We start from the raw sequence: 27,612 nt of genomic DNA, 5'->3' as shown, positions 1-27,612 counted from the left end.
CGACGTTCCTCGTTTCGACGCCGTCCCCCTCTTCCCGTAGAATATGTTCTATGGCGCTAGCGTCGCACCGCTAGCCGACCATTATCCGCCGACGGTTTTAACGTTCACTTTTCACATTTTTACGGTTTCGCGGGACGCGCTGTCGTGGTGCAAGCCATTGCCCCGGTGCGGTGCACCGGGCGGCAGGCACCCCCCGTCCGCCATCTTTATCGACTTACGAGTGACGATTGACGAGTACAAGTACAACACTACAACCCGTGGGCTGTGACAAAATATTATAAACATTTTGGTTTTGAAATATATTATGTTATTATTTCAACCTTCAACCTCGGTGCCGGCTCGTTCGCAATCTTGCCTCGTCTCGCGTCCACCGGACGATCCGTTCCATGTGCGCCGACGTTTTAAGTCCGCCTCGTTTTGTTCACCTTCATGCCCGGCTGGTCGCACGGTTTAAGTCTGTCCGTTTTGCATCCGCGCCGCCCGCGTTCGCCGGATAATGTGTGGACCGACGTGGCCACTGGCCATACCCTCGTGGTTTGTGTTCGGTGCCCGCGCGGCCCGTTGGCCACTGGTGCTGTGTCGTTCGCATCATAACGCGTCCGCTCCTCGCTCAAGTTCACCGGACAATCTGTCCATCGCCGTTGACGTTCGCCACTTGCCATTGTTGGCCCACGTGGGTTTTCATTTTGTCTCGGCGTTCCCGACGTCCGTTGGGCAACAGCATGGCCGCATTGGACAAATTCGGCCCGCCCGGTTTGCCGTACTTCACCAGCACACTTACAAACTGGCGTTCCTTGGGTACGTTCTTATTCCGTGCATATTATTTTATTTTATAGTTTCCATGTCTTCAACTTATAACTCTCAACATATTTTTAGTCAGCGCAGCCCCTTATTGCTTGAACGGCCCACCGAGTTTTACTCGGCAACTCGCCGGGCCAATCCAGCCTTGGGCAACGGCGCCTCTGACTTCCCAGTGCGGTACGCGATCAAGCAGCTAGGCGTATCAACTTTCAACCAGTTCTTCACGCATGGCCAACCAGCGTCCAGCAGCCCGGGACATCGGCGTATGACCGTAAGATACTGCGTGAATCGAGTGACTATGGCCTTACGGTAGACTGCAGTAGACGTTTCCGGGACTCGGGTAAACAATAGGGACGGGCAAAAATGTTTGAACATCGATATACGATTTTTGAAACATTGATGTGTTCGATGTATCGGTGTAAAAACATCGAAAAATTTTTTTTCCCTTCAGCTTTTAGGGCTAATATCTGATGCACACCTAGGATGGCTACCACTAGATAACGTGTTTTGACCTACTCTCGCTCTCACTTGTGACCGCGCGGTTCAAACGATAACTATATAAAGGCTTTCCATACTTATTACTATCAGTGTGTAGTATTCCCTGTCCCTCTTGATTTTGGGTCATGTCTATACACTGGATAGTGTTGTAGTCTGTACTCTGTGAGGCTACATCAATCACAACGGAATTCATATCCACGTTCGATGAACAGGGAAGAAGGAATACACCTTAATTTTTTTTACTGAATTTTATTGAATAAATCACCAAATTTTAAATGTTTTTACTTAACATCTTAACAAAGTATATGCTATACTATAATATAATATAATGTCATCAAAAAACATCGATTCAGAAAAAATATTTAAGAAGAAATGCAAATACTTTCCATATACACTAATATACCTAATAATAATGTTGAAATACTTTATTATTTGGTAATTAGACAGTTAGTAAGTTGATGAGAAAAAATATTTAAGTTAAGTTGATAAACAGTTAATAAACAATATATTCAATACTAAAATTTTAGTCATAAGATAATGTTTAACTCAGTTAAAAAAGTTAATTAAATTATGTGTGATTACTACCTTGGTCAAACTAGAAAATACATAAAAAATACTTGTCAAATGTCAATTATAAAAAACTGTTATGTAAAATGAATCTAATACAATCAAATATAACCTACCCTACATAAGTTTTAAATCTTAAAATACAATTAAAACTAATAATAGATACAAATTAAATTAATTATTACAATTCCCAAAAACTCACATCAACAAATTGTATAAACAATAGCATATTTAATTTTTTGCTAGTCAAACGGTTTCTTTGTTGGTTCATAGCCAAGCCTGCTTTGGAGAAAAGTTTTTCACTGGGTACCGAAGTAGCTACTGTACTTAAATATTTTAAAGCTACTTTGACAAGATATGGATAAACTGTGGACATATCTTTCCATAGTAATAACGGGCTGTCTGTCAACCGACCTACAGCACTTTTCAAATATAAATTTAGTTCAGATAGATAACCAATTTCTTCTCTTGTGGCTCGCCCACGACTACGGCTACTTTGTTGAACAATTTTTTCATGGTTATTTCATAGACTATATTCTTTATTTTCTGAAAATTAATAATATATTTTTATAAATAAATTACCTACATGACAAATAATATTTATTACTATACTCCGTCCCACGAGAGAGTATTACCGTTTCGCGCATGCAGACTGACGGCGGAGACCGTTCCGAGGCCACATTACCCCCACTATTTCCGCGACTGCAGCACGTCACGAAGTGAATACAGAGTGTATTCAGTGATGCCATACATTCTACAGAGTGATGTAGTGCCATACGTACGAACATACGATGACAATTTTTTTTGTAATTGATATACGTAATTTCATCGTTATTTAATAACGTTTAATCGTTGTATTACACCAATGTTATTATTATAAAATATTTTAATACATAAGTAGGTACACGTCATAAATATACAAAATATTTTATTTAAAACAAAAAAAATTCAAACTACCAATATGTACAGAATATAAAATTAATCGGAACAATCGGATGAAGTATCTCCTGTAATTGTCATTACATGGGATGTTCCTCCTTCTTCAAAATTTTCGGTAATGAAATTGATATTGAACATTTTATCCTCTTCTTTAATAGTGTGTTCGACGAAATTGGCCCACATGTTTGGTGTTACTAGATTGACGCCATCGACCAGTAATTGTTGTACGTCGTTTAACTTGAATGTTGTATTATTATATTTTACGTGATTTTTCACAGCCGCCCACGCCAACTCTATCGGGTTCAGCTCGCAATGATAAGGCGGCAAACGTAAAACAATTTTATCCGATTTCAAAGCTTCTCCGTCGATCACATACTTGTCATGAAGATGTCGAATTTCTCTGACTTAGTCCATCATCAGATGTCTAAAATATATTTTTGTCGCCATACCACGATATCTCCTCTCTCGGTAAGGGCGCTGTTCCGGTTTCTCTTTGTATATTCAAACCCCAATTCCATTAAAATACGATGCAAGGATGTCCTGGGTATAGTTGGTAACTCCGTATCATCACTGAGGGCCTGAACGATTTTGTTTAACGTTGGAATCTCGTTTTTAAACCAAAACCCGTGTATTTTTTGTCTGATAGCATTTTTATCAAAGTCGTCAATTTTGTCATTGATTGTTGGACGATTTTTTTTTTTATTGGACGACTTCACTTCTTTATTTTTTTTGTAATCACTTATAGTCTTACAAACTGTATTGTATCCAATGCCGATTTCTTGGGATATTAATTTCATTAAATTCTTATATGTCACATTTGGGTGTTGTTGAGTTTTAGATTTATACAGATTGATTATCATTAATCTCTGTTTGCTTCCAACAAACTGAAACAAATGTAACAATATAAGACATAACGAATATAGAATAGAGTTATAGAATTAATGCATAGGGACATTTAATGATTATTTTACAGTGAAACCATTTAATAAGAAGGTAGATTAATAATATTGTATTATTTTATATAAACCTAGGAAAAAAAGCACCAATATCAAAATATGGTAAAAATTTATTTGAATAAAAGGTAGTTACATAAAGGTAGTTGTTTAAAAAAAATTATAAATATATGGTTATACATCCTCTGTATCAAAAAACTATAGTTAATTAATGACTTATTGTTTAAAAATTAAAAATGATAAAATGTACACTATAATAAAAAAGTGTTATGTATTTAGTTTGTATGGGGCTTTTTTTTTCCTCTTACATTGTTAAAATATCAGTTTAAAAATATTAAAATACCCGCTTTTTTTATTTGTATAAAATATAAAATAATTTAAAAATTCTTACCGCTCCGCATCGATTCTTTTTAACGGGCGAACTCAATGATGATTGCGGATTCTGCAAATTTTGAACAGCCGGCGTAACAGAAATGTTAACATTGATGGATTCATTGTCACTCATTTTGAAAAAATTACTTTAACACAATTTACCGTGCAAAAAATATTTTAAAAAAATTGAAAACTAAGAGTGCAGTGGACACGAAGTAGATGTTACGAATAATCGAAGCGACGACGCAAAACAAAAACTCGTTACAACATTCTGTATACAGTGTATAATACAACCCACACCGTATAGCGTTGAACGCTGCCGACCGGTGCCGAACAGCTGTCGGCATGCCGAGTAGTGGGGAATGCGCGGAATCGGACGAGTTTTCGTCGGGCGACGGTAATACTCTCTCGTGGGACGGAGTATACTCACGAGATGAATCAGAAGGATCAGATGAACTTTCAGATGTTCCTTCACACCAAGGTTTTTAGATTATAGAGGTTGCCTCATAATCATGTAAACAAAACCAAAACCCCGCACGCCGCAGCTGATCTAGTGACGTCATTGTAGTATACGATTACCAGCGGATAGCCGTGTCGCATTGGAATTGTAATAGAAAAGGTGAAAAATTAATATTTTTGATTAACTGACCTAGGTACTTGAATTAAATTCAAAAATAATTATTAAATTGTTAAATATCTAAACTGTTACAGCTTTAATAAATAAAAAATAAATATGAACAAAGGCTAAAAAATATGTGTTTAGAAACAACAAAAGAATCAGTAGGTAATCAAATGTTTTTCACAAAATGTATTATTTTTATGTCAGAATTTATAGTCATTTTTATTAATTATATTTTTTTTAAATTTTTATTGTTCCAAGTAGTTCAGTTGATCAAACATATACACTTATAATCTATTATATTTATGAAAATAAAAAAAAATGTTTGTATATTTTATATTTTATTCAAAAAAAAATAATTTCATATTAAATAATATAAATAATATTGTATTATTAAATTCAATATTATTAGTCAATACCTATAATAAACTTTTTAAAAAAAATGGGGGAAAAATATTTTTGATTATAATGGTAATTAAAATAAAACAGTAATTAATATACTACTTGAAACATTTAATTTAATATTAAATACACAATTCAATACCAATATTAACACATAGATATAATTTTATAATAACAACAGCTTAACATGATTACAATGAAATAGATTATGTCATCAGCCTTCTTAATTTTTGTAGTTTTTGTAAGCGGAATTTAGACTTTGGTGTGTGTTGTTTATTGTAGTATTTCATACGAATAAGTATTCGTTGTTTGATATACGATTGGATGACAATATTATATTTTTTTTCCATATCCATTCTAGATATTATTTTTTTAGTTAAATTTTTGACAACACCCAGGCCTTTCGGAATTTGTTGTTTTGTTATCTTTTTAAATAAACGTTCAATCCTAAATATATTTGTTTTGAAATTATTACTTGGAACAATAAGCCCACCATAAGATAGATGACTTATCCATGATGGCATTGAATAATTATGTTCATGTGAACTTTTATCATAACTTGATTTTGATGTGATAGAGCCAAGTTCAGGGAATTTCAGTTGATATTTCTTAGCAATCCAACCGGCTAAATATTCAACTGCATCATTGGTCATTTCAAGCTTGTTTACACATTGTACCTCAGATGATATTGATGATTCATCAGTATCGCTTAAATAATCATTTGTGTCTGTATCAGTTTCAGAGTTGTCTGTATTTTCACGTTCATTACTAATAGAAAAATTAATTTTTTTTAATGTACTGGCTACCATAAATTCTTCTTTGTTTTTATCGGTGGTATTCGCTTGATTGGAAACCACACCAGGATTTTTACCCAGAATAATCATTCGTAGTCTATACAACGCATTAAGAGGGGATGGATGGTCATTCAGTCCTCCTCTGGATCGAATTTGTGAAAATAAATTTTCTAAAGCATCTTGATTTACTTTACTTGTTAAAAGATATTCCAAGCCATTTTGTTGTAAAATTTTTAAAAGATGTTTTGTTCCATTAATATTCATAAGAAGAGCCTTTTGAAAAATTTGAAGCGATTTTTTCCCATTGCATCTCATTGTTAAAAATATATCATATACATTATCGAGAAGTGCATCTTGTTCATCAATTAATAATCCATATGGTGCTGTATAAGGAGAGTTCTTATCATTTGTGTGTGAAACATTTGCTAAATCAAACCAATTGTTAACTAATTCAATAAAGTTGGCTGTGTCGTTTAGTAATTTTATATCAGTTATAGGTTTATAATGCTTAAGTGCAGTTGCGGTGGTATGAGACAGTAATTGTGTTGCTAATCTTACTTTTTGTCTCAGGGGTCCATCACAGGTTAAATGTTCGGAAGTTAGTTTATGACAAACACTAAGCTCTGTAGACATATTTCTTACCAATGCTTCTAATGGTTTTTTGTTGATAATTTGGCCATTAATTTGAAAACCCGTGTCTAATAACCAGTTTCTGATAAGCTTTAGAATGTGAGGTGCATCTGGAATGTATACTATATCTCTTCCGTTCGGGATTGAGAATATAGGATTTTCATAACTAATATTTAAAGATTTCCACAAACCAACATTTCCCCCACCGCAGTCACTAGTACAACAAACAACCTTATATCCAATTTGATCCAGTCTTTCAATTATATCAAAGAGAATGTCTTTAGTCATTTTTTTGTCGAAGTCTACATAAATTGGCTGTTTCCATTGTGATGCTAGTCCTCGAGCCATAATCACCTGCATTTGGTTATGAGGCCCAACAACTTCATCATGAAGGACATCATACTCCATGACACTAGACACTTTTACTTCGTCAAACATTAATACTGTAAGCTTTTCAGAATTATTCAATACTTCACCATTGAGTTTCATTAGATTTAGTACATCATGAAGAACACCATTCCTCATTTCTATGCTTTTGGCCCACCTCTGAAGAGAAGAAAGTCCTAAAATCAATTTAAAATTAATACAAACATTTTTTAACTAAGTATAATGGCTCAATGAGTATAAAATAAAAAATTATTTACCAGGTAGAGGATAATGCAGTTCATTTTTGACATAGACATATGCTCTTTTACTGAAATACCTAAGCGTGAAGGCTTTTGAAATTTCAGCTCTTGTCCAATGGACCCTTTTCTTTTTTCGCATTATTAAATTCAACTGGTTGGCAGAAAATATAGATGACAAATATTTCTTGACTTGATTTTCAATGGTTTGACTTTTATTTAAAGAGAGCAATTTGATTTGTTTGGTTGTAGTTTTCTGTGTTTGTTTTAAAAGCAAGTTAGTTTCTTTCAACTTTTTAGTTAGAACCTTTATACTCAAACGAAGTGATTCATTAATTTTTTTATTGTCAATATCAGATTTTTTAATTGACGCAATTTCTTTTTCCAGTACACTGTAATCAGTTTTTAATATGTCATATTCTTTAAGTAGATTGATATAAAATTGCTCATAATCTAGTTCAATGTTAACTTGTGTAAGATCATCATCTGGTATAGACAGTACTTTGGATGTACTGGATGTACTAAGAGCTGAATTGATTATCTTGTTGTGATCCTACAACAATTATTAATAAATATCTGTGAGTTACAAAGTAATGTGATAAGTGAGATAATATAATATAATATTTATTCCTATATTTTGTGATTTATTAGTGAGTTTGATATTTTATTCTGTTTCTTTGCAATTATCAGATAAACATTAAATTGTACAGGTTATGAGGTCATGAATCATGATATTACATCATATATATATAATAAATTATCACTACAAATTATTAATTATGTTATAAATTATGATACTAAAATAATATAAAACTTTCTGTTTAAGTATTTGACTGTGGTAATACACAGGGACAAAATTAATACATGAATATAAATTTTAATATTAACCTCTTTTATTGATTTTCTTTCCATCCTACTTCTACGACTAATGATTGATGCAGATTCAACTAAGTCAGTTGGTAAATTCAACGTAGGAATTGCATCCTCTTTAAGTCTTCGACTCTTAGATTTATATCCTAAAAATACATCAAAGAATAAAATATATTATATCAAAGTTTTATTTTTAGAAATATTACCTAAAAGTTCTGCTTTTAAGTCTCGAACAAATGCATCAACATTAAAGTGATCAGAGCAAATAAATGATGTATCTGGATTAAAATGGTCACCTCTTTTGCATTTCTGAACCCATTCTTTCCGATAGTTTAGATCTTTTGGAAATCTAAACATAATATATTTTAAATGCATATAATAATAGATATAATAAATACCTAAATACCTAAATTATAAATAATATATATTATTTTCAGTTACTTGACTGTTTTATTATTCATTAATATACAGTGTCGGTCTTTTTGGACCTTGTCTATAGTAGGTATACACTTTACACTTTACATGTATTATACTAATATAAATATTGAAATATAATATAATGCATTAATAATAATTTTAAGTACCTACCTGTGAAATGATATGTTGGATTTTCCATCATTTTTTGATTTACTGTAGTTATTTATGCAAGTAGCAATAGCACAACATGAGCCTCCTTTCTGCTTTAATATCTTTGATTCCATAATACGTATAAACTTATGAAATGTACAAACAATGAAAATAAATGAAAATATAGTAAAAATAAAATAAATATTTAAATAATTAATACGGTAAACTCAAAACCAATGATAGCTGTAGTTGTAGATTGTATACTGTAGACTGTAGTATACGATGTTAACAATTTATACTACAATGACGTCATCGGACTAGTTCTCCCACTCCTACTTTTTCGAAATTTCCGTATGAGGCAACCTCTATAATCTAAAAACCTTGCCTTCACACGACTTGATTTCTTCAGATATTTTGGTTAACATTTTAGATAATGAGATTGAATTTTTATAATACATTTTTTTTTGAATCTAGGGTCTAATATTGTAGCAATTGCTAAAAATGTAACGTTTTCTTTTTGTCCTAGTCGCTTTGAACACTCTAATTTTAATGCATTTTTTAGTTGATTGATAAGAATTTGAGTTGTTGTTGCCCCTCTTCAATTTTTGTTTCTATTAAGTGCACAATTGGTATAACCATATTACTTGAAACATGTTGTTCACCACATAATTCTTTTGTGGTTGCTTCCAATGGCCTTAAAACAGTAATTCGTCGGCTACACAGCAAAACCTCTTAAGTCACTTTTATCAAATTGTTCAGGAGAAGCGAAAAACTGTGAAACGTATTAATATTTGACAATTATAAACTGTTATAACTTTATACTCCTTTTATGATTACTCCACATTGTTGAAAGACAAAAAAATTAAAATTTTAATATAATTGTGTAAATAATTTGACTTTCAAGTTTTTAATTTTTAAAAAACTTACGAGTTCTTGTAATTAATTAATTTTACTTAGGAGGTTTTCATTTTAAGTAAATTTTACTTACGAGTTTTTGATTGAACATAAATATCTTTTTATTTATAATAACTCATAGAAATATCATTCAACATTACAATGTAATATTATAAAAAATACAAATTGCATAAAATTATAAAAAAAACTATACTATTTTTCACGAGAGAACAGGACCGTTTCGCGCATGTAAAATAATTCGATTGGTGCGTCGAGAACCACTTGATCATGCCTACAACGGATAGTAGGTGGGGGATGCGCAACGACGAACCAGTTTTGGTCGGCCGCCGGTTCCGTTCTCTCATGAAAAATAGTATAAAAGAATTGTTAAAACTTGGTTAAACATTTAATAAAAATCAACTTTTATTGAAAATAAAAATGAATAAAATAAAAAATATGAAAAATTTCAAAAACTTTTATAGTAATTTGTGCAAAGAATTATCCTTTAATAAAAACAATGTTGATTTAATTATTAAAACATGAACAAATTAAAAATGATTTAACTATCAAAACATGAACAAATAAAAAAAAAGATGATTTAACTATTAAAACATTAACAAATTCAAAATAATTAACATTGAATAATGTAATACAAATAGTATAAATAATACAAATTTCACTTTTTTTTATTTTTGGTACAGAATCATAGAATGGCCAAGTATGCTTAGGTAAGACTAATTTTAGCTGTTGGAGGTGCAGAAATTTATCTTCTTTAATTTTAATTGGTTCATTATACAAATTTTTTATACTATAGTTGTGTTCTTTCCTGTTCTTGTTTGGTAAATTCTTCCATTGGTCATGGTAATTAATTTTATATTGAATAGTTGAGTCTGGATTGTACTTGAGACATCTTATGTCAGTAACCGTAGGGTCCCCTTTTTTATAGCCCGGTCTTATAGATGTATAATATTTTAAAGACGAATAATCACTGAAACCGCTAAAATTCAAATATTTAACCCTGTATGGATTTTTACTTCGAGCATCTTTACATACATTTATATAATCTGTAGGCAAGTAAATCTCTCTTTTTTTAAGTTTCATTTCAAAAGTGTGATGGACACTATCGACTATATTATTTCAATAATTTCTTCAATATCTTTAGCACAAACCATTGGAGGAGCTGAGGTTAGGATACTGTCCATATTGTAATCTAATTATAAAGATAGGTTAGTGTATATCTATCACAAATCTATTATTTATATATTTTACTTGTTCATTTTTTCCAGTGACTATTATTTCTCCTGTGTAAATAAAGTCTATTAAGAGCCGTTTTTACAATGTCCTGTCGAAGTATAAATATAATCCACTAGAACTTCTAATATGGTTACTGGATTTTATCAAATTGTATAACCTCTGTACGCACAACAAACAACAATTGACGGCCGTTGATTTGTTTATAAAAATATAAAGTCCAAACTTTACTACCAGTGACACAAAGTTTACACGGATGATTCTTCTTTAGCTCAATATTTGCGTGGGCATTAGAAATTGTACCGAATGTTTGAACACTGCCTATACACTCGCGTAAAGATAGGATTTCATATACTCTATTATTGAGGTAATTATATTATAATTAGCAGCTAAAATTTCATCTTTGCGTAAAGATTGTAATATTTCAACATCTTTTGTGTGTGAGAAGCAATTATATATTCTGGTGGTTTTACCACTTTCACATGATATAATATAGGTAAACACCTGTATTTGTCATTAGCTATCATAGTTCTCTATGTCCTGCCAATCACTCTCGCTGTGATTGCTTAAGATAATATCTTTATGGTCTTGACTTTTTTCATCACATATGCAATGTTTTTCTTTGCTCTGAGTATGTTTAGGTATTGTTGTTTAGTTAATCTATTTTCGATTAAAAAAGTTAATGCTTCATTGGCAGTATATGGAATAATCTCATTGTGATCCACGATGGTACTTTGTGAGAGCATGATATTTTGACTGAGTAATTGTTATTCTCAATCTATTTGCATCGCTCATACATTCTCCAATCGATACTTCATGAAAGGTACTGTCCATATTGTAAACTAATTATAAAGATAGGTTAGTGTATATCTATCACAAATCTATTATTTATATATTTTACTTGTTCATTTTTTCCAGTGACTATTATTTCTCCTGTGTAAATAAAGTCTATTAAGAGCCGTTTTTACAATGTCCTGTCGAAGTATAAATATAATCCACTAGAACTTCTAATATGGTTACTGGATTTTATCAAATTGTATAACCTCTGTACGCACAACAAACAACAATTGACGGCCGTTGATTTGTTTATAAGAATATAAAGTCCAAACTTTACTACCAGTGACACAAAGTTTACACGGATGATTCTTCTTTAGCTCAATATTTGCGTGGGCATTAGAAATTGTACCGAATGTTTGAACACTGCCTATACACTCGCGTAAAGATAGGATTTCATATACTCTATTATTGAGGTAATTATATTATAATTAGCAGCTAAAATTTCATCTTTGCGTAAAGATTGTAATATTTCAACATCTTTTGTGTGTGAGAAGCAATTATATATTCTGGTGGTTTTACCACTTTCACATGATATAATATAGGTAAACACCTGTATTTGTCATTAGCTATCATAGTTCTCTATGTCCTGCCAATCACTCTCGCTGTGATTGCTTAAGATAATATCTTTATGGTCTTGACTTTTTTCATCACATATGCAATGTTTTTCTTTGATCTGAGTATGTTTAGGTATTGTTGTTTAGTTAATCTATTTTCGATTAAAAAAGTTAATGCTTCATTGGTAGTATATGGAATAATCTCATTGTGATCCACGATGGTACTTTGTGAGAGCATGATATTTTGACTGAGTAATTGTTATTCTCAATCTATTTGCATCGCTCATACATTCTCCAATCGATACTTCATGAAAGGTACTGTCCATATTGTAAACTAATTATAAAGATAGGTTAGTGTATATCTATCACAAATCTATTATTTATATATTTTACTTGTTCATTTTTTCCAGTGACTATTATTTCTCCTGTGTAAATAAAGTCTATTAAGAGTAGAAATGGGCAACATTTTGTGAAACATCGATTCTCACAGTGAAAATATCGATGTTTATAGTAAAAACATTGATGTTCAATATTTTACTTATTATAAAAAATGCACTGAAAATCTAAATCTTAAAAATTCTAAAATAGTCATCATCTTATAAGAAAAAAAAAAAAATTTGTATTTTTATTGTAATTTTCATATTAGATCATATTTAATTCAATATGATTCTAAAATTGTTATTTTATTTAAGTTAAATGTTGAGCAATTTTTAAATATTTTTTATTTAATTTCTGCTCAATTTTTTGTTTTTTTTAAATCGAAAAATTCAAGTTCCACAGTTCTTATTTTATTTAACACGACTATAATTTTTTTGTTTTTCCAATTTAATATATATGGTCATACACTATACCATAGGAGACGAACAATGATAAAACTTAACTATATACTCACAATAACGCAGCTGGTATTACAGTTGATTGTCCCACTGGCACTTCCATTGCTTCTAAGTATTGACTGGTAGTAGTTACTCTTGTACAGAGTCCCTTCTCAGAGTTGTTGGTAGGTGGTCAATCTTCCAACGGTGATTCGATGAAGAATTGCCTCCCTGAATGGATATAGATTGTAGAAAAATTCGAAGAGAAAAAAAAAATTTAATTACTTTTCTATTTTCTAAGTATCTTTTGAGATACCCTGTCCACAGCGCCAATATGTAACGTGCCACAGTCAAAAGAATGGAAAGATGATGGTTATAATATAGATCTTGAGTTTTATGGTATAATATATTTGATTTATTTAATTTATTCCACTGTGATTGATATAAAAAATACTCTAAGTCCAACTATACAACTGAAGCTAGCGAGATGTGACTATAGTTAACTAATGACTGTCCTGAGCTAGTCTGATGAACGCTTGTCCATCAGCTCTCCTCGATGGGTTAGTCCCTGTCCCTTCTTTACTCTGTAATGATTGTTCGTAAGGTACTAATATAGAATTATTAGCTGAAATTATATGATGATCAAAGCATTCCGTAAAATTATACCATTCTCCGAGTTCTGAATTTGTGTGCGTTTGAATTGCTATACTTATGTTTATTTCTTGCAACAGTTGTTCATTCCTATCCATTTTTAGATTAGTGATTCCTATAATTATAAATTCTTATTACTTGCAATTTAGCGATGGTAGTTACGTGTGTTTCATTGACAATAGTTATATTACCAGGTTCGGTTGTTGCACTCATTGGTTGGGTCACAAATTCTTTATTTGTTAGTAAGGTTGCTATAACCAAATTATTTAATTGAACAATTAAGACGAAAAAACAATGTTACGAAGCCAGCCAGGTTATGGAGTCGTTCTTGGCTATTGCGTCGTGACAAGCACCAAAGTGTTCTGAATATGCTTTTTGAAGAACTTGGGTGTGTCAACATAACTTGTTTTATATGGTTAATACTAGGCAAACATTATAATACCCAATGTTGTATAGTTTTGACGCTTTTGAATGATGTTTTAACTTTGGCATTTTCAATGTTGAATTGGTTTCGTAGGTTGTGGAATTTTGTTGAACATTCTTTTGTATTTGTTAATGGCCTTAAGCTTGTCACAGCTTTACATACACGTTCCATGGCATCTGCCCTTAAATGCTTATTGTGATATGTGGCCAGATTTGTTGCAAATAAGCAGAGCTCTTCCTTTTATGCATCAATCAACAACTATTTGGTCATTCGACCACTTTTCAGGTTTTTTGGTCTGCATCTTTTACTTGTAAATTTATTTACGGTAGTTATAAATATTAAGTAAGGTAGCAACTGGAACTAACTACACAGTTCACACTTCAAACTTGTGCTTTTAAAAAATTAAAGACTAGATATTATTAACTATTATAGTAATATTTAATATATTGTAATAAGCTTGGTGCTTGGTACCTACTATCGTAGTACTAATAGTAGATAAGTGGCTGCCAAGTTATTATAGATGCAGGTCGCAGACACTTTATTTAATGTTAAAGTCGTGGTTGATGAATAAATAAAAGACAGATGTTGTTTATCGTGAATTTTATTATATTGTTCGATAATTTTCTAAGTCCAAAATAATGTTGTACAAAGTGGCGTGAAGGTGCTTGCACTAATGGGTGGTAGTACACGTCTGAAAACAGGCCGATTCGGGCTCCCTTTTATATGAAGTTCCCCGTACCCCTTGCCTATAGATACTGTATCTCGGCTCACGGATGTGATTTGTGTGACCATCGTATGACCTAATGATCTTGGCAAGTTTCCCGAATTATTATTACGTCTGTCATTATTCTGTTTCCTAAAACATTCAGTGATGTCGTGTCCAGGTACATTACAATATGTGCACATAAGGTTTACCGGTGCGTTGTAATTAAAAGGCTGTCGCGTAAAATTATTGTTGGACGGACGCGAATTTTGATTATTATTGTTATTACGATTTTGATCACAATTTCGCGCAATATGGTTACCCCCACACTGGTAACACTGTATAGCATTATCCCGATAATTATTACCTTGATTGTGATTGAAACTATTATTATTATTTCGAGGCTGATATTGATTATTTCTATTACTGTGATTATCGGGTCTATTAAAATTCGGATTTCGATTATACTGTGGTCAATTAAAATTCGGATTTTTATTAAAATTTAAGATTTAATTTAAAAATATAAAAAATATAAAGATAGGTTAGTGTATATCTATCACATTTTTTCCAGTGACTATTATTTCTCCTGTGTAAATAAAGTCTATTAAGAGCCGTTTTTACACTGTCCTGTCGAAGTATAAATATAATCCACTAGAAGTTCTAATATGGTTACTGGATTTTATCAAATTGTATAACCTCTGTACGCACAACAAACAACAATTGACGGCCGTTGATTTGTTTATAAGAATATAAAGTCCAAACTTTACTACCAGTGACACAAAGTTTACACGGATGATTCTTCTTTAGCTCAATATTTGCGTGGGCGTTAGAAATTGTACCGAATGTTTGAACACTGCCTATACACTCGCGTAAAGATAGGATTTCATATACTCTATTATTGAGGTAATTATATTATAATTAGCAGCTAAAATTTCATCTTTGCGTAAAGATTGTAATATTTCAACATCTTTTGTGTGTGAGAAGCAATTATATATTCTGGTGGTTTTACCACTTTCACATGATATAATATAGGTAAACACCTGTATTTGTCATTAGCTATCATAGTTCTCTGTGTCCTGCCAATCACTTTCGCTGTGATTGCTTAAGATAATATCTTTATGGTCTTGACTTTTTTCATCACATATGCAATGTTTTTCTTTGCTCTGAGTATGTTTAGGTATTGTTGTTTTGTTAATCTATTTTCGATTAAAAAAGTTAATGCTTCATTGGCAGTATATGGAATAATCTCATTGTGATCCACGATGATACTTCGTGAGAGCATGATATTTTGACTGAGTAATTGTTATTCTCAATCTATTTGCATCGCTCATACATTCTCCAATCGATACTTCATGAAAGGTACTGTCCATGTTGTAAACTAATTATAAAGATAGGTTAGTGTATATCTATCACATATATCTTATACTTGTACATTTTTTCCAGTGACTATTATTTCTCCTGTGTAAATAAAGTCTATTAAGAGTAGAGATGGGCAATATTTTGTGAAACATCGATTCTCACAGTGAAAATATCGATGTTCATAGTAAAAACATCGATGTTCGATATTTTACTTATTATAAAAAAAAAATTGTATTTTAATTGTAATTTTCATATTAATATTAGTACATACATTCAAAATATTAACTCTTAGAATATAAATTTATAAGTGTACAACAAATACATTTTTTTAAACATTAAAATATAACATAATATTCAAAACATAACTGGTTGAATATAAATGTATTAGAAAACAACAAATACTTTTTTTTTAAAGATTAAAATCATTGACTTTAATATTGATTTTGTCCATATTGTAAACTAATTAAAATCAATGAGCTTTGACTAAACGTTCAACGTTTGCAACTACTATTGTCATCGTCACTCTCTTCTAGTAACTTTGAAATTGGGGAACATTGTATTGACATACATAATTGTATTAATACTTATTTCAGTAGCAGCTAAAACTTCATACTTGGGTAATCAAATATTTCTATATTATACCTGTACATTTTTTTCAGTGACTATGATTTCCCCTGAATAAATAAAGTCTACTAAGAGCCGTTCTTACAATGTCTGGAATTGTGGATTTAATAACACTATCTTAATTTTTTTTCTTTGAAATTATGAAACATTGTAGGTATTGAAATACATAATTGTATTAACACTTTGTTTTAGTAGCAGCTAAAACTACATATTTGTGTAAATATTGCAGTTCTTCATATACCGTAAACTGGGGAACTTTGTGCCATTTTTCAGCGTTTCGATATTGTTTGTTGTACTCATCATCTTTATTGTGTTTTGACTTAGCCTCCACTGACGGCACCAGTCTCGTGCCGTCTGACTTGGTTCCGTGCTGAGTCCTGATCTTCCGGGACACCGGGGTGCAATCACTACCCCGGTGTTGTGGAACCTCTTAGCACCGACCGAGTTAATGGCCGGTGAGCCCCCCCTCCCACGGCAAGATGGGTTCCGTCGAGGGGTTTTTTTTTGACGTTGTACGGGGTAGTGATGGGCGATTCAGGTCGGTGAATTGATTTTTGAATCGATTTAAATCGTAATGAAAAAAATCGATTCAAAAAAAATCGATTTTTTGGAGAATCGATTCTTAAAATAACGATTTTTTAAACAACTATAATTATAGATGGTGCTTTTTGACGTCATGTTCTAGCTCTCCCTTGTGACGCCCTGGTTCATATTGATTCATATATAAAGGTTTTCTGTACTCATTAATTTCGGTAAGTTCGCGAGAGTTGTCGTGTATTTTTTCCAGTTAATAAACCGATTCGTAACCGGTGGAGAAGAAGAGATCGGAGTGCAGAGTGTATCTAGAAGAATGGGGTTGTGGTCGGAAGATAGTTCGTTGAGGTTAATGATTTGGGTTTGATAGGGTAGTCGTACGAGGGCGATGTCGAGTATGTCAGGTCTGTATCGTGTGCATGTCGGGAAATGTGTGGGAGAAGAGGGAGCAGTTACAGAGTAGTCCGATTGTTGTGCGTGGTCAAAGAGGACACGGCCGGCAGCGTTAGTCGTGTGGCTATACCACAGCGGATGTTTGGCGTTGAAGTCGCCTGCCGAAATTTGCCATTCGGCACTCTTTGTCAAAAGGTCGAGGTCGTTTGTCGTTAGTAGCCCAGATAGCAAAATCATAATATAATAATGTTATTATGACATTTCATTTGTAACGAGTAATATTATTTAATCAATATTAATTCATTATAAATTGAGTACAAAAGTGTAATAATAATATTATAGTAATATTTTTTGGCCACAATACCATCATTATTATAATATTTGTAGAAGAATATTATAAAAACAATTTAAGATTTATATAATTATAATATTCCAAAATAATAATTTTTCAATCGTTTTATGTTCTCATTTGAACATTATAATAATAATGTGAGAAGGTTTTTATAATATTATTTTTACGTTTTTTAAACACAATATCAGCAGCTAAAAAGTTTGAATATATTATAATTCTTATTTTTTGCTTACAAAATGATACCTATGTACTTTGACTTACACATTTAATGAATTTTGTAAACAGTTTTTCCATAAGCCAACATACCTTAGGCTGTTGAAATAACAGTTAGAAAAAAAGCATCTATTCTTAGTTTGCTGTACATTTCAGTTTAACATAAAGCTATTATATATACCATTCAAGACTGTATGGATATTTAAATTAAAATGCAGTCAGTAAACAAAAAAATAAAATATTTCTAATTTTTATTTAAAATAAGGAAAATATAATGAATAGCTTGTAAAATAATATTTATAGGCATATATAATATTATTATAGTATCATAAAATAAAAATAACAAACTTTTGTAATATTACAATACAAATATGAACTTAATAAACAGGTATTTTATATCTTTAAAATGTTTGTTTTAATAGAATAATTGAAATTTAAAATTTTTGGTTAATCTATATTTTTAGAAGATTTTCTAAAACCAGCACCAGCTATGTATTTTTTAATTGGGTCTTCAATAGTTGCGTTAGTTGAACTTTGGAAGTTTTTCATTTTTCTAATCGTTTCTGTAACAAAATATGTGGACTATTAACTATATAGTAGTTGAATTAGAAAAATATAACGTAATATATTATAAGAAAACACTCACCAAAAACTATTGCACATGATCTTAATGAACAGAAAATTTTCTTTTTTTTTTGCCCAACATAACTATATTCTTTTAAGACATCATCGTTGAAAAGTGCTTTTAGTAAGCCTCTTACCGTAGAATTAAGTTCTTTTTTTTGAAGACGTTTGAGCTCATTTACCTATACAAATGTGTTAGATAATTTTCATTAAATATATCCTAAGTGTTATAAGTTATAACTGGTTAATTAAAGAATAATTCATGTAAATTAAAGGTACAATAAATTATATTGTTAAATAAAATGTAATATTTTCACTTACAACACATAATTTATAAGACTTTTCCAAAAGTTTTTCTTCAAATATAAATAATTGTTCTTCGTCCATTATGGGAATCATTAAATAAAAATCTTCTGCTTCTGTTGATATATTTTGGTGAGTGGAGCCTTTGGTTTCATTTACTTGATTTATTGCAACTGTTAGAGCCTGTTCCATTTCCATCTGCTTCTGTTGAATGGACTGTACATCATACCTAATCTTTAATACCACATTTAAGATCCTGTTCAAAATATCTGTAATGGGAAAATAATATGTTTAAACAAATCAAAAGATTTATTAATTCCTATAAGTATCAATACAACTAATAAAATCTTACCAGAATGTTGGTCAGATGAATTGGTGCCTCTTGGTGTGATGGCTAAATTACTCTGCGGTGAAACTTCATTCATCCTTTTGTGATCTTTAATAATATAATTATTGAATTTTGTAGATGAATATGGCTTAGGCATCATGTTTTTGATTTTTAAATCATCATTACAATTGTGTTTAGTTGATGTGGATGGTCTATGGCTAAGATTTGATAACTGTTTGGTATTATAATCTAGGGAAAACAATGAATATTTTGTAATAATATATACTCAGTCATAAGTCATGACCATTAAATAGTTAAACAAGTAACGTATTTACCTGATAACACTATTTCTTCATGAACATCAGGAATTAATGATTGATAGTTGTCTTGTGATATGACCTTAAATGGAGAAGATGATGTATATACGATGGATGATATTTCATGATTACTTTCTGGAGTTGTTGATGAAGACTTATTCTCTGATAATATATATATATTTAACATGGTAATATAATATAATAAAATATAATTTTTAACTAAATTCAAGTATGAAATATAAATAATAAAATACCTTGAATTGATGTACTTATTGGTTTAAAAAGAGTTCTTTTTACTTTTGAAGGAGAGCAATCTGACATCTGATGATTAGTATGACCTTAAAAAGACATAATTAGAGATGAATAAATAAAATCTTTAAATGTGGGCGTCAATAATTATAATATAATATACCTTCATTTGAAAATCTAGAACCAATCATATTTAGTTTGGATTTTAATGATTGTGTCTTACAATTCTCTATTGTACTGATCTCTTTATAGTTATGTTCTAAATTTTGGTTAAAATCTGCAAATTAATTAAAAAATTAAAACTTAATAGTTATAAACAATTTATTAAAACAAAAAAGGTAAACATACCATAACTTGTAACTGTTTTCTGCTTTTTGGGTGAAGTCTCAAATGTTATTGACCTATCAAAATCCTCCCTAGAAACTAAATCATCTAAAAAAAGACAATTAACCAGTTTTTAAAATAAATATAATAATACTTACTTAAGTACTTGTATAAATTCAATAGGTATTTACCATTTTGTTTATTTTTATGTAATTGTAATTTTTCAATATACTGAGGAGGTTCTACATTTTTGATTGTAGTTTTTTTTTTCCTTTTTGTGTTTTCTATATTAGATAGGTCACTTGTCTCCTCTGCCAATTTAACCATTTCTCGAGCTTCATGTAATGTTCCTATTAAGTAAATAAGTAGTAATAAAATAAAATAATCTACTTATTTATAAAATATTTACCAATGCCTTTTTTCAAAATTCTTGATTTAAAATAATTAAAATCAAATTTATTTGGAATAGTCCTACGTTGTATATGTTTTTTTGTATCTTTTTTTGGCCAGGCACACATGTTATTTTTAATCCAGTGAGCAGGAACAGCTTCTACAGCATCTTCATCGTCAAAACTAACTATGATCCACATTTTATACTGGTTTATTGAACTAAAAGAAAATTTTAATTAATAAACAATTTTAATATGTTTGGTATACATATGTACATGTGTTACATAAATAACTGAAAATTAATATAATAAAGTTTGTTCTAATCAGTATTTTTTTTTTTAAATTGATAAGAATGAAAGTTATTACATTGTTATAGTCAATAAAATAATCATCTTTCAGTTCTTTCTTTTACATGGTATACAAATGTTAATAGTACATACATATTATGTTTGTATATAATATAGCTTATTACCATTATTATTTCTAATTGGAGTAATTTAATTTTGGATGACCATTTTCCGCATAATACACATTAATTAATTGCAGATGACTTCTAATGTTTATAATATATTGATAGTTAATATTTTTAAAACTTAATTACTATTGTTTGAACTTTTAAGTTCAAGTGATTAAACAAAAAAAATTAATTTAATAAAAATACATTTTTAAAGGTAAATTAATGATTTGAGAATCTATTTTATTGTATAAGGTTTATATTGTCCAATTTATTAAATTAAGTTTTACTTTAACGATTGGTATAAAGTTATACCAATGTCATTTGCAAAATATCATACATAATTATACAAGTTAACATATAATATAAATAAACTATTATAATACTGTGTGTAGTAAAGGAATAGCTATAAGGTTGCTGTTTCTCGGAAATATCATAACCTTGTTTTTAATATCACTTATGTGCCAGTAATCAAAATCATCCGATAATTGTTGTACTTCATATATATTTAGGAGCGATGACCGAATTGGTTGATTGTAAAAATCTTTTTTTTGAATAAATTTCTTTCCTATTAAAACAACTTCTCCAGTTTCTTTTAAATGAGCAATATTGACTAACTTGATAATATCATTATTATTGGTACAAAAATATGACTCTGCATCAATTTTACTTTTAATTTTGAAATTGTCTTTTACTAAAGTACTATATTGTGGATTAATTGTTATATTATCTACCAAAGGCCCTCTATTATGAAACCCTAAAATAATATAAGTTTTTGGTTTTGTTTTAGTAGGTTGGATAACTAAATTACTTCCTTCATGATATCTGTTTACAATTTGTTGTAATGGCTTGTCTGGCTTCCTCAGCATTGTCTTTAGAACCTTCATGTAGTTTTCAAATGGAAATGCACTGCATAAATCTAATGGTCCATATCTTCGATAATCGTCAACTAAATGGATTAAGCCATGAATATTACTGGATACCAAATGTCGTCCATAAATTTGTTCAAACGATTTTACAAAATATTCCAAAAGATCTCGTGCATATTGGACAAATTCACTAAGACCTGGTGTTAAAAGTATGGTCATAGCTACACTTAAAGCTTTAAAGTTTTTAAAACAGTGATCACTCAACACTTTATCCAAAACTATTGGTCCAATATATAATAAAAAAGATCTAAACTCAGTTGCTTTCCAACGAGCTACTTCAATTAATGTTCTAGGTTTTCTTGAAAACTCGCATACAAAAGCTGGTTTTAAATTTACTATTAAATCTGATAATTGATTAATTTTCCATGATGGCAAACGAACACTTAAGGGGCCTTTCATCCATAACATTAGAAGTTTTTTGACTACACCCAAACAGACCAAGTGCATATAATCTAACGAAAAACCTTTAACAATATCAAATCTGGGTATTTCTACCAAACATGAATTATTAGAAAACACATGATGACTAATTTGAGCTCGTTGAACATAATCATGGTGTGTCCTTTCAGATGGTCGGTTACATGGTTCAGAATAAGGATAGCACAACCGGTTTTCAATATATTCCCCTTCAATTTTGCAACGTGTACACGAATAAAATCCATTATGTCCTTTAATTTTTAAAACAAATGATTTTGCTGGAACATCACAACAAACAACATCCAGCACAACTTTGTAAAACTTTCCATTGATGAAAATACCGTTTAAAATTAATTGTTCAGCTTCAATGACAAAGTCTTTTAAATAATCATTACTGTCATTAGGTTTTTGTGTTCCACAATAAACTCCAATAGGAAAAACATGATTGGAAGTTGAACGTATGTATGCCAATATAGGCCAAAATTGAGTGGAACTGCTCTTAGAAATAGGTAATCCATCAATACCTACTACTAATTTAATTTCTTCATTTGAAATACTATCAAGAAAATGGCGTATAATACCGTTTTCAATCCCAAAATGATAGTATGTACCCGGATTGACTTTTTTAATACTATTGCATTCGACAGACTTTGTTTTTAACAATGTTCTAGCGTCTTTGGGTAAACAAGAAAAACATTCATGTTTTTTTAAAATGGTTAAAATTCCATTGAGTGCAGTATGCGTTATCTTGTAATGTAAAGCCCACTGTGCTAATTCTGACTCAAATAAATAACTATTTATCTCTATGTCATCATTTGATACATTTGAATACTGTCGTTGTTCATCAAGTATCTCAGGCCTAATAGTATTTTGTTCAATATCTGAACTAAAAGTGTGTTGTCTTTTTTTTCCACATTCGACTTCATGATTATAACTGTTTGTTATTGGCATGTCTCTAACCAAACTACTACCTACTGGCTGAGATTCTAAATCTGATGATGATATATCTAAGTAAAAATAGTGAAAAATAAACAAAAATGAATCCAAAAATACCTACATATTATTATAATTATAATAAGATAACCTAAATTTTATACTTAAACAACTGTAGGGTTCTGGAGCAGTATCTGGAATAAAAGCTTCTACCTCCTCTTTAATTTTTCTCCTTTTGGAACGAGCACTTAGATATTTATACATTTTTTTTATAAACCTATTTTATAACAATGTTTTTAATAATAGTTAATAATAAAATTCTAAGGTTTTATATTGCAAATTTTTTTCAACCTATTATTACTTATAGGTAGGTATCTTATACTATCATTTAACATCAAAGAAATACAATAATAATATAGTTATTAGTTATTACAAATAGGTAGGTACCTAATAGTTTAATTAAAAAACTACTACAAATATTGAGTCCAGGAATTTAGATACAAAAGAGGCCTCGCACAAAATTGTGAACTAAATATTTCTAACAAAAAAAGCTAATCATAACACAAAATGCTATGATGTACCTACCTATTATAGTAATTAGTCCTATTATTAATATTATAATCACTTAAGGTATAGGTATACAAAATATTTAAATAATGCCTACGTTTTGGGGGGTATTTGGTAGTGAAGGTGCTACAAAGTGAATGGTTAATACATTTTAATTAACTGTTGTCAATAAGTAATAAATATGTGTACCTAAAGGTATATAAACAGCTATTGCTGTGGAAGGTGTGCCATATCGACATAACGATGGTAACGATGGTTTTATGTCGGGCAAGTCACACCAGTAAGATACTAAGCTGGATCAGTATCAGTGTAATTTGCCTCATAAATCATGAGCACAGTTACCTAATAGGTACATATATAGGTATATTATTATATTATACTTATATTAATTCCTATTATAGTTAATACATAATAATATACACAATATTGTTTATACATGTTATATAAACATTTTAATTTTTAAAATTACAATAATTCTTTGCACACTATGTATTATCTTTGCATGGTTAGGTATAGCATGCAAAACGAATATTTTATATTATAGCTTACCTTATAGATCTCGATCAAGTTGAAACACAACACAATTTAACAATATAACAATAACAATATAGGTACAGCACTATAGCTGAAAACAATTTGTACGGTTAAAACTTAAAGTTATTACAGTACGCGTGGACTAATATAAGTAACAATATACGCGAGATATGCGACTACGAGAGTCGGATAGTGCGATGGCAAACACTATCAAGTGCGACAAGTCACAACACAGCGGCACAAAAAATATAAGCACACAATATTTATTGTAAGAATTATGAGCCCGTTACTGGGAATCCATTTATTTATAGAATAATAACAATAGGTACGTATTGCGAGTTGGAGAAACGAGCGAAGAACTCGCACGTACGCCAAGTGCCAACATCATAATATTATAAATTATAAATGCTGATTAGTGGTTACTGATTACAGACTTAAGTAATAAGTAATAAGTATACACTATAAGTTATAACTGCGTTTACAGTTAGAATCATAGACATATAAATAAATGGACTGCGCTCAGAGAGAAGTCAGGGGTACGATATAGAGTAAAAGAGAAAAGAGAACGTGGGGGAAATATAGTATTAGTTTCATATTATGTTAATGATTACCCTCTTTATGTTCTTTCTCTCTTTAATCTCTTCGTTCTTTATTCTTTCTTTCTCTATATGATTCCCGTGCATTGATGGCAGGGTGGAGTGGAATGCGCTGTCCATTAAACTATTATAGGTCTATGCCCCCAACAGTTTCTATCTCACTCACACAATTTACATTTCAGATTCGGATAGATGGGGGGGTGAGGAAAGCGCAGTCCATTTATTAATACGCGTCTATGGTTAGAATATATACCGCTTTCGTGCCCAAAGACTGAGCTGCCGATAATCGCTTTGCGTTCTGTGATTGGCTGATAGACATCGGAAACCGTCGTTGATCAGAGAATCATACAAACATCGCAGCTTTGGCGATTGTTAAACAATAACAAAATGTACAAACAAAAAAGGTAATAATTAGCAAAGGAATATTATTGTATGTAAATAAAATACATGTGTGATAATCGCAAGAGTAAACGTATACGCCGCGAGTGGAATCAAACGATTAATAGTGTGATAACTGATAATACAACTCACTACCTACGTATACAGATGCAGTTCCGTGGCGGCCGACATTAACGCTCGCTGTAGTGTCCGTTTTATGGGCACGAACAAGATGAGTTTTGGTCGACCAAGTGGTATATTCTTAAAGTGAACGGAGTATAGTAAACCTGTGGCGGCGGGATATATGATTATTTTAAGTAATTGCTTCATGTCTGAACTGGGTGGGTGTAAAAATATATATATATAATCGTAAGACCTCAACACAAATATCATGGCAAATATACTACATAATAATATGAACTACAAAAATACAAAAATATTTTTAAAAAAGAAGAGGTACTCCACCCCTTTGTATTCAAACACAGTTCCACAGTATAATATTATAATGTATACATTTTAATATACTACCTACTATTTACTAATTACTATAATACCTACCTAGGAGTTAGGACTAGCATAATAATAATATACTTAACTCATTATCAATATTGTTGTTAGTTTGTAAATAATTTATTTAGATGATGATCATGGTAATATATTTTGAGTGTGCAAACTCCCTGTAATTTTAAAATACGGTAAATATTTTGTTTAAGTGGAGAATTCGTGGACAAAAAATGCGAAATCTCCCTGTAAAATGCTATACGGTAAATATTTTTGTGTGGGTGGCAAATAGGTGGACAACGAGTGTGAAATCTCCCCGTGATTTGTATTACGGTAAAATCTGCAGTGTGTTCGAGCGGGATATCTTCCCTTGAACGTAGTGAAATTACCGCGGTGAAAATAAAACATACTGTGAACATACAAAATATGTATACTAAACTGGGCAAGAGGTGCGAGGAAAATTAATGTACATATAGGTACCTATTATACTCTTTCACCTTTGTGTATAGCATTATTATATGGCTATCTATATATATATATATATAATATTATAGAACCAGTGAATTACACATAATCATAATAATATTATAATTTCAATATTATAATATTTTAAAATAATATTAATAATACTGTATGTTGAAAACATTAAAATATTATTATTAACTAATTTTACTAAAAATATTATAATAATTATATTATAATAATTTTATTATAATTTCTATAAAATAATATTTTTATTACCGTATAAAAAAAATATTAAAATAATATTATTATTAAATGACTGAAAAAATATTATGTTAATTGGATAATTATGTTATTATAATAATATTATTTTTATAACAATATTTGTGTACTGTAAAAATAATAATATTATATTATTATCATTACACAATTGCTATCTGGGAGGGTTCCGGGTGGTTTGTATACGGCTGAAATAAGTACTTCGTGGCCGTTGAGTTGTACGAGGATGGAAGAGGTTTGGATGGTTGTGTTTAGGGTAACTGGTTGGTGGACGATACGTCGGTTGACGAGAACGGCCGTGCCTCCGTGGGCGGGCGAGCCCCGCACGGGCGGCAGGTCGTTCCTGTACGTAAAAAAGTTAGGAATGTGAAGTCTGGCAGAGGGTTTTAGGTGGGTTTCGTTAAGTAGGATTATGTCGGTTTTCAGTTTTAGTGCTAAAGAGCGCAGTTCGTCAAGTTTGTGGTTAATGCCGTTTGAGTTCCAAAATAGAATTTTTAAGTTATCCATTTTGGGGGGATAGTATGGTTAAGAATGATTGTATTGCTGTTTGTATCAGGGTTTTGGGGTCCTGGTTGTTTACTATGGCTGTTAAGAGATTGGTCAGGAGGTTTAAAATGAGGGACAGGTTAATTTGTGGGGCTTACGCCTCTGTCTTGTATTTCAGAGTCAGTAAAAACATCGCTGGCATCAACGCATATCTTTAACTCTTCCAAAAAAAAATTTGGTACAATGTTGCGCACAAAGCTAATTTCCTCGGCCACACTAAAAGTTGTAAGACGTCAATTTTC

At 30.8% G+C, this 27,612-nt stretch overlaps 2 protein-coding genes across 4 annotated transcripts; one reads left to right on the top strand and one right to left on the bottom strand.

Moving 5' to 3' along the window:
- Positions 1-58: 58 nt before the first annotated feature.
- On the top strand, positions 59-20,986 carry LOC132951596 (uncharacterized). Of its 2 annotated transcripts, XM_061023379.1 has the most exons (3): positions 59-798; positions 877-1,141; positions 20,895-20,986. In XM_061023379.1, exons 1-2 carry the CDS (start codon positions 497-499, stop codon positions 1,112-1,114), a joined length of 540 nt encoding a protein of 179 aa, XP_060879362.1. In that variant the 5' UTR covers positions 59-496; the 3' UTR covers positions 1,115-1,141; positions 20,895-20,986. The 2 variants fall into 2 exon arrangements, with proteins under 2 accessions (XP_060879362.1, XP_060879361.1); XM_061023378.1 differs by lacking the exon at positions 20,895-20,986 and having other exon boundaries at positions 65-798; positions 877-1,583.
- On the bottom strand, positions 18,073-27,608 carry LOC132951594 (uncharacterized). 2 transcript variants are annotated; one of them, XM_061023375.1, is made up of 11 exons: positions 24,624-27,608; positions 20,794-20,993; positions 20,576-20,734; positions 20,409-20,492; positions 20,224-20,337; positions 20,066-20,149; positions 19,830-19,973; positions 19,519-19,743; positions 19,185-19,435; positions 18,886-19,045; positions 18,073-18,802 (listed from the first exon to the last, which is right to left on the bottom strand). In XM_061023375.1, the coding sequence occupies exons 2-11, from the start codon at positions 20,972-20,974 to the stop codon at positions 18,687-18,689; spliced, it is 1,518 nt and encodes a 505-aa protein (XP_060879358.1). In that variant the 5' UTR covers positions 20,975-20,993; positions 24,624-27,608; the 3' UTR covers positions 18,073-18,686. The 2 variants fall into 2 exon arrangements, with proteins under 2 accessions (XP_060879358.1, XP_060879359.1); XM_061023376.1 differs by lacking the exon at positions 24,624-27,608 and adding an exon at positions 21,247-21,332.
- Positions 27,609-27,612: the final 4 nt, after the last annotated feature.

Source organism: Metopolophium dirhodum, chromosome 9 (genome assembly GCF_019925205.1).
Source record: "Metopolophium dirhodum isolate CAU chromosome 9, ASM1992520v1, whole genome shotgun sequence".
NCBI classification, from domain to species: Eukaryota; Metazoa; Arthropoda; class Insecta; order Hemiptera; family Aphididae; genus Metopolophium; species Metopolophium dirhodum.
The sequence above is the reverse complement of the archived record's forward strand: the minus strand, read 5'-3'. Positions and strand labels throughout refer to the sequence as shown.

Coding starts and splice junctions, on each gene's coding strand:
- LOC132951596 (XM_061023379.1), top strand. CDS start 497: ATGTGTGGACCGACGTGGCCACTGGCCATACCCTCGTGGTTTGTGTTC. Junction 799..876: donor TACAAACTGGCGTTCCTTGG/GTACGTTCTTAT, acceptor ACATATTTTTAG/TCAGCGCAGCCCCTTATTGC.
- LOC132951594 (XM_061023375.1), bottom strand. CDS start 20,974: ATGTGGATCATAGTTAGTTTTGACGATGAAGATGCTGTAGAAGCTGTT. Junction 20,150..20,223: donor TTCTAGATTTTCAAATGAAG/GTATATTATATT, acceptor TGTCTTTTTAAG/GTCATACTAATCATCAGATG. Junction 19,046..19,184: donor AGTCTTATAAATTATGTGTT/GTAAGTGAAAAT, acceptor ACATTTGTATAG/GTAAATGAGCTCAAACGTCT.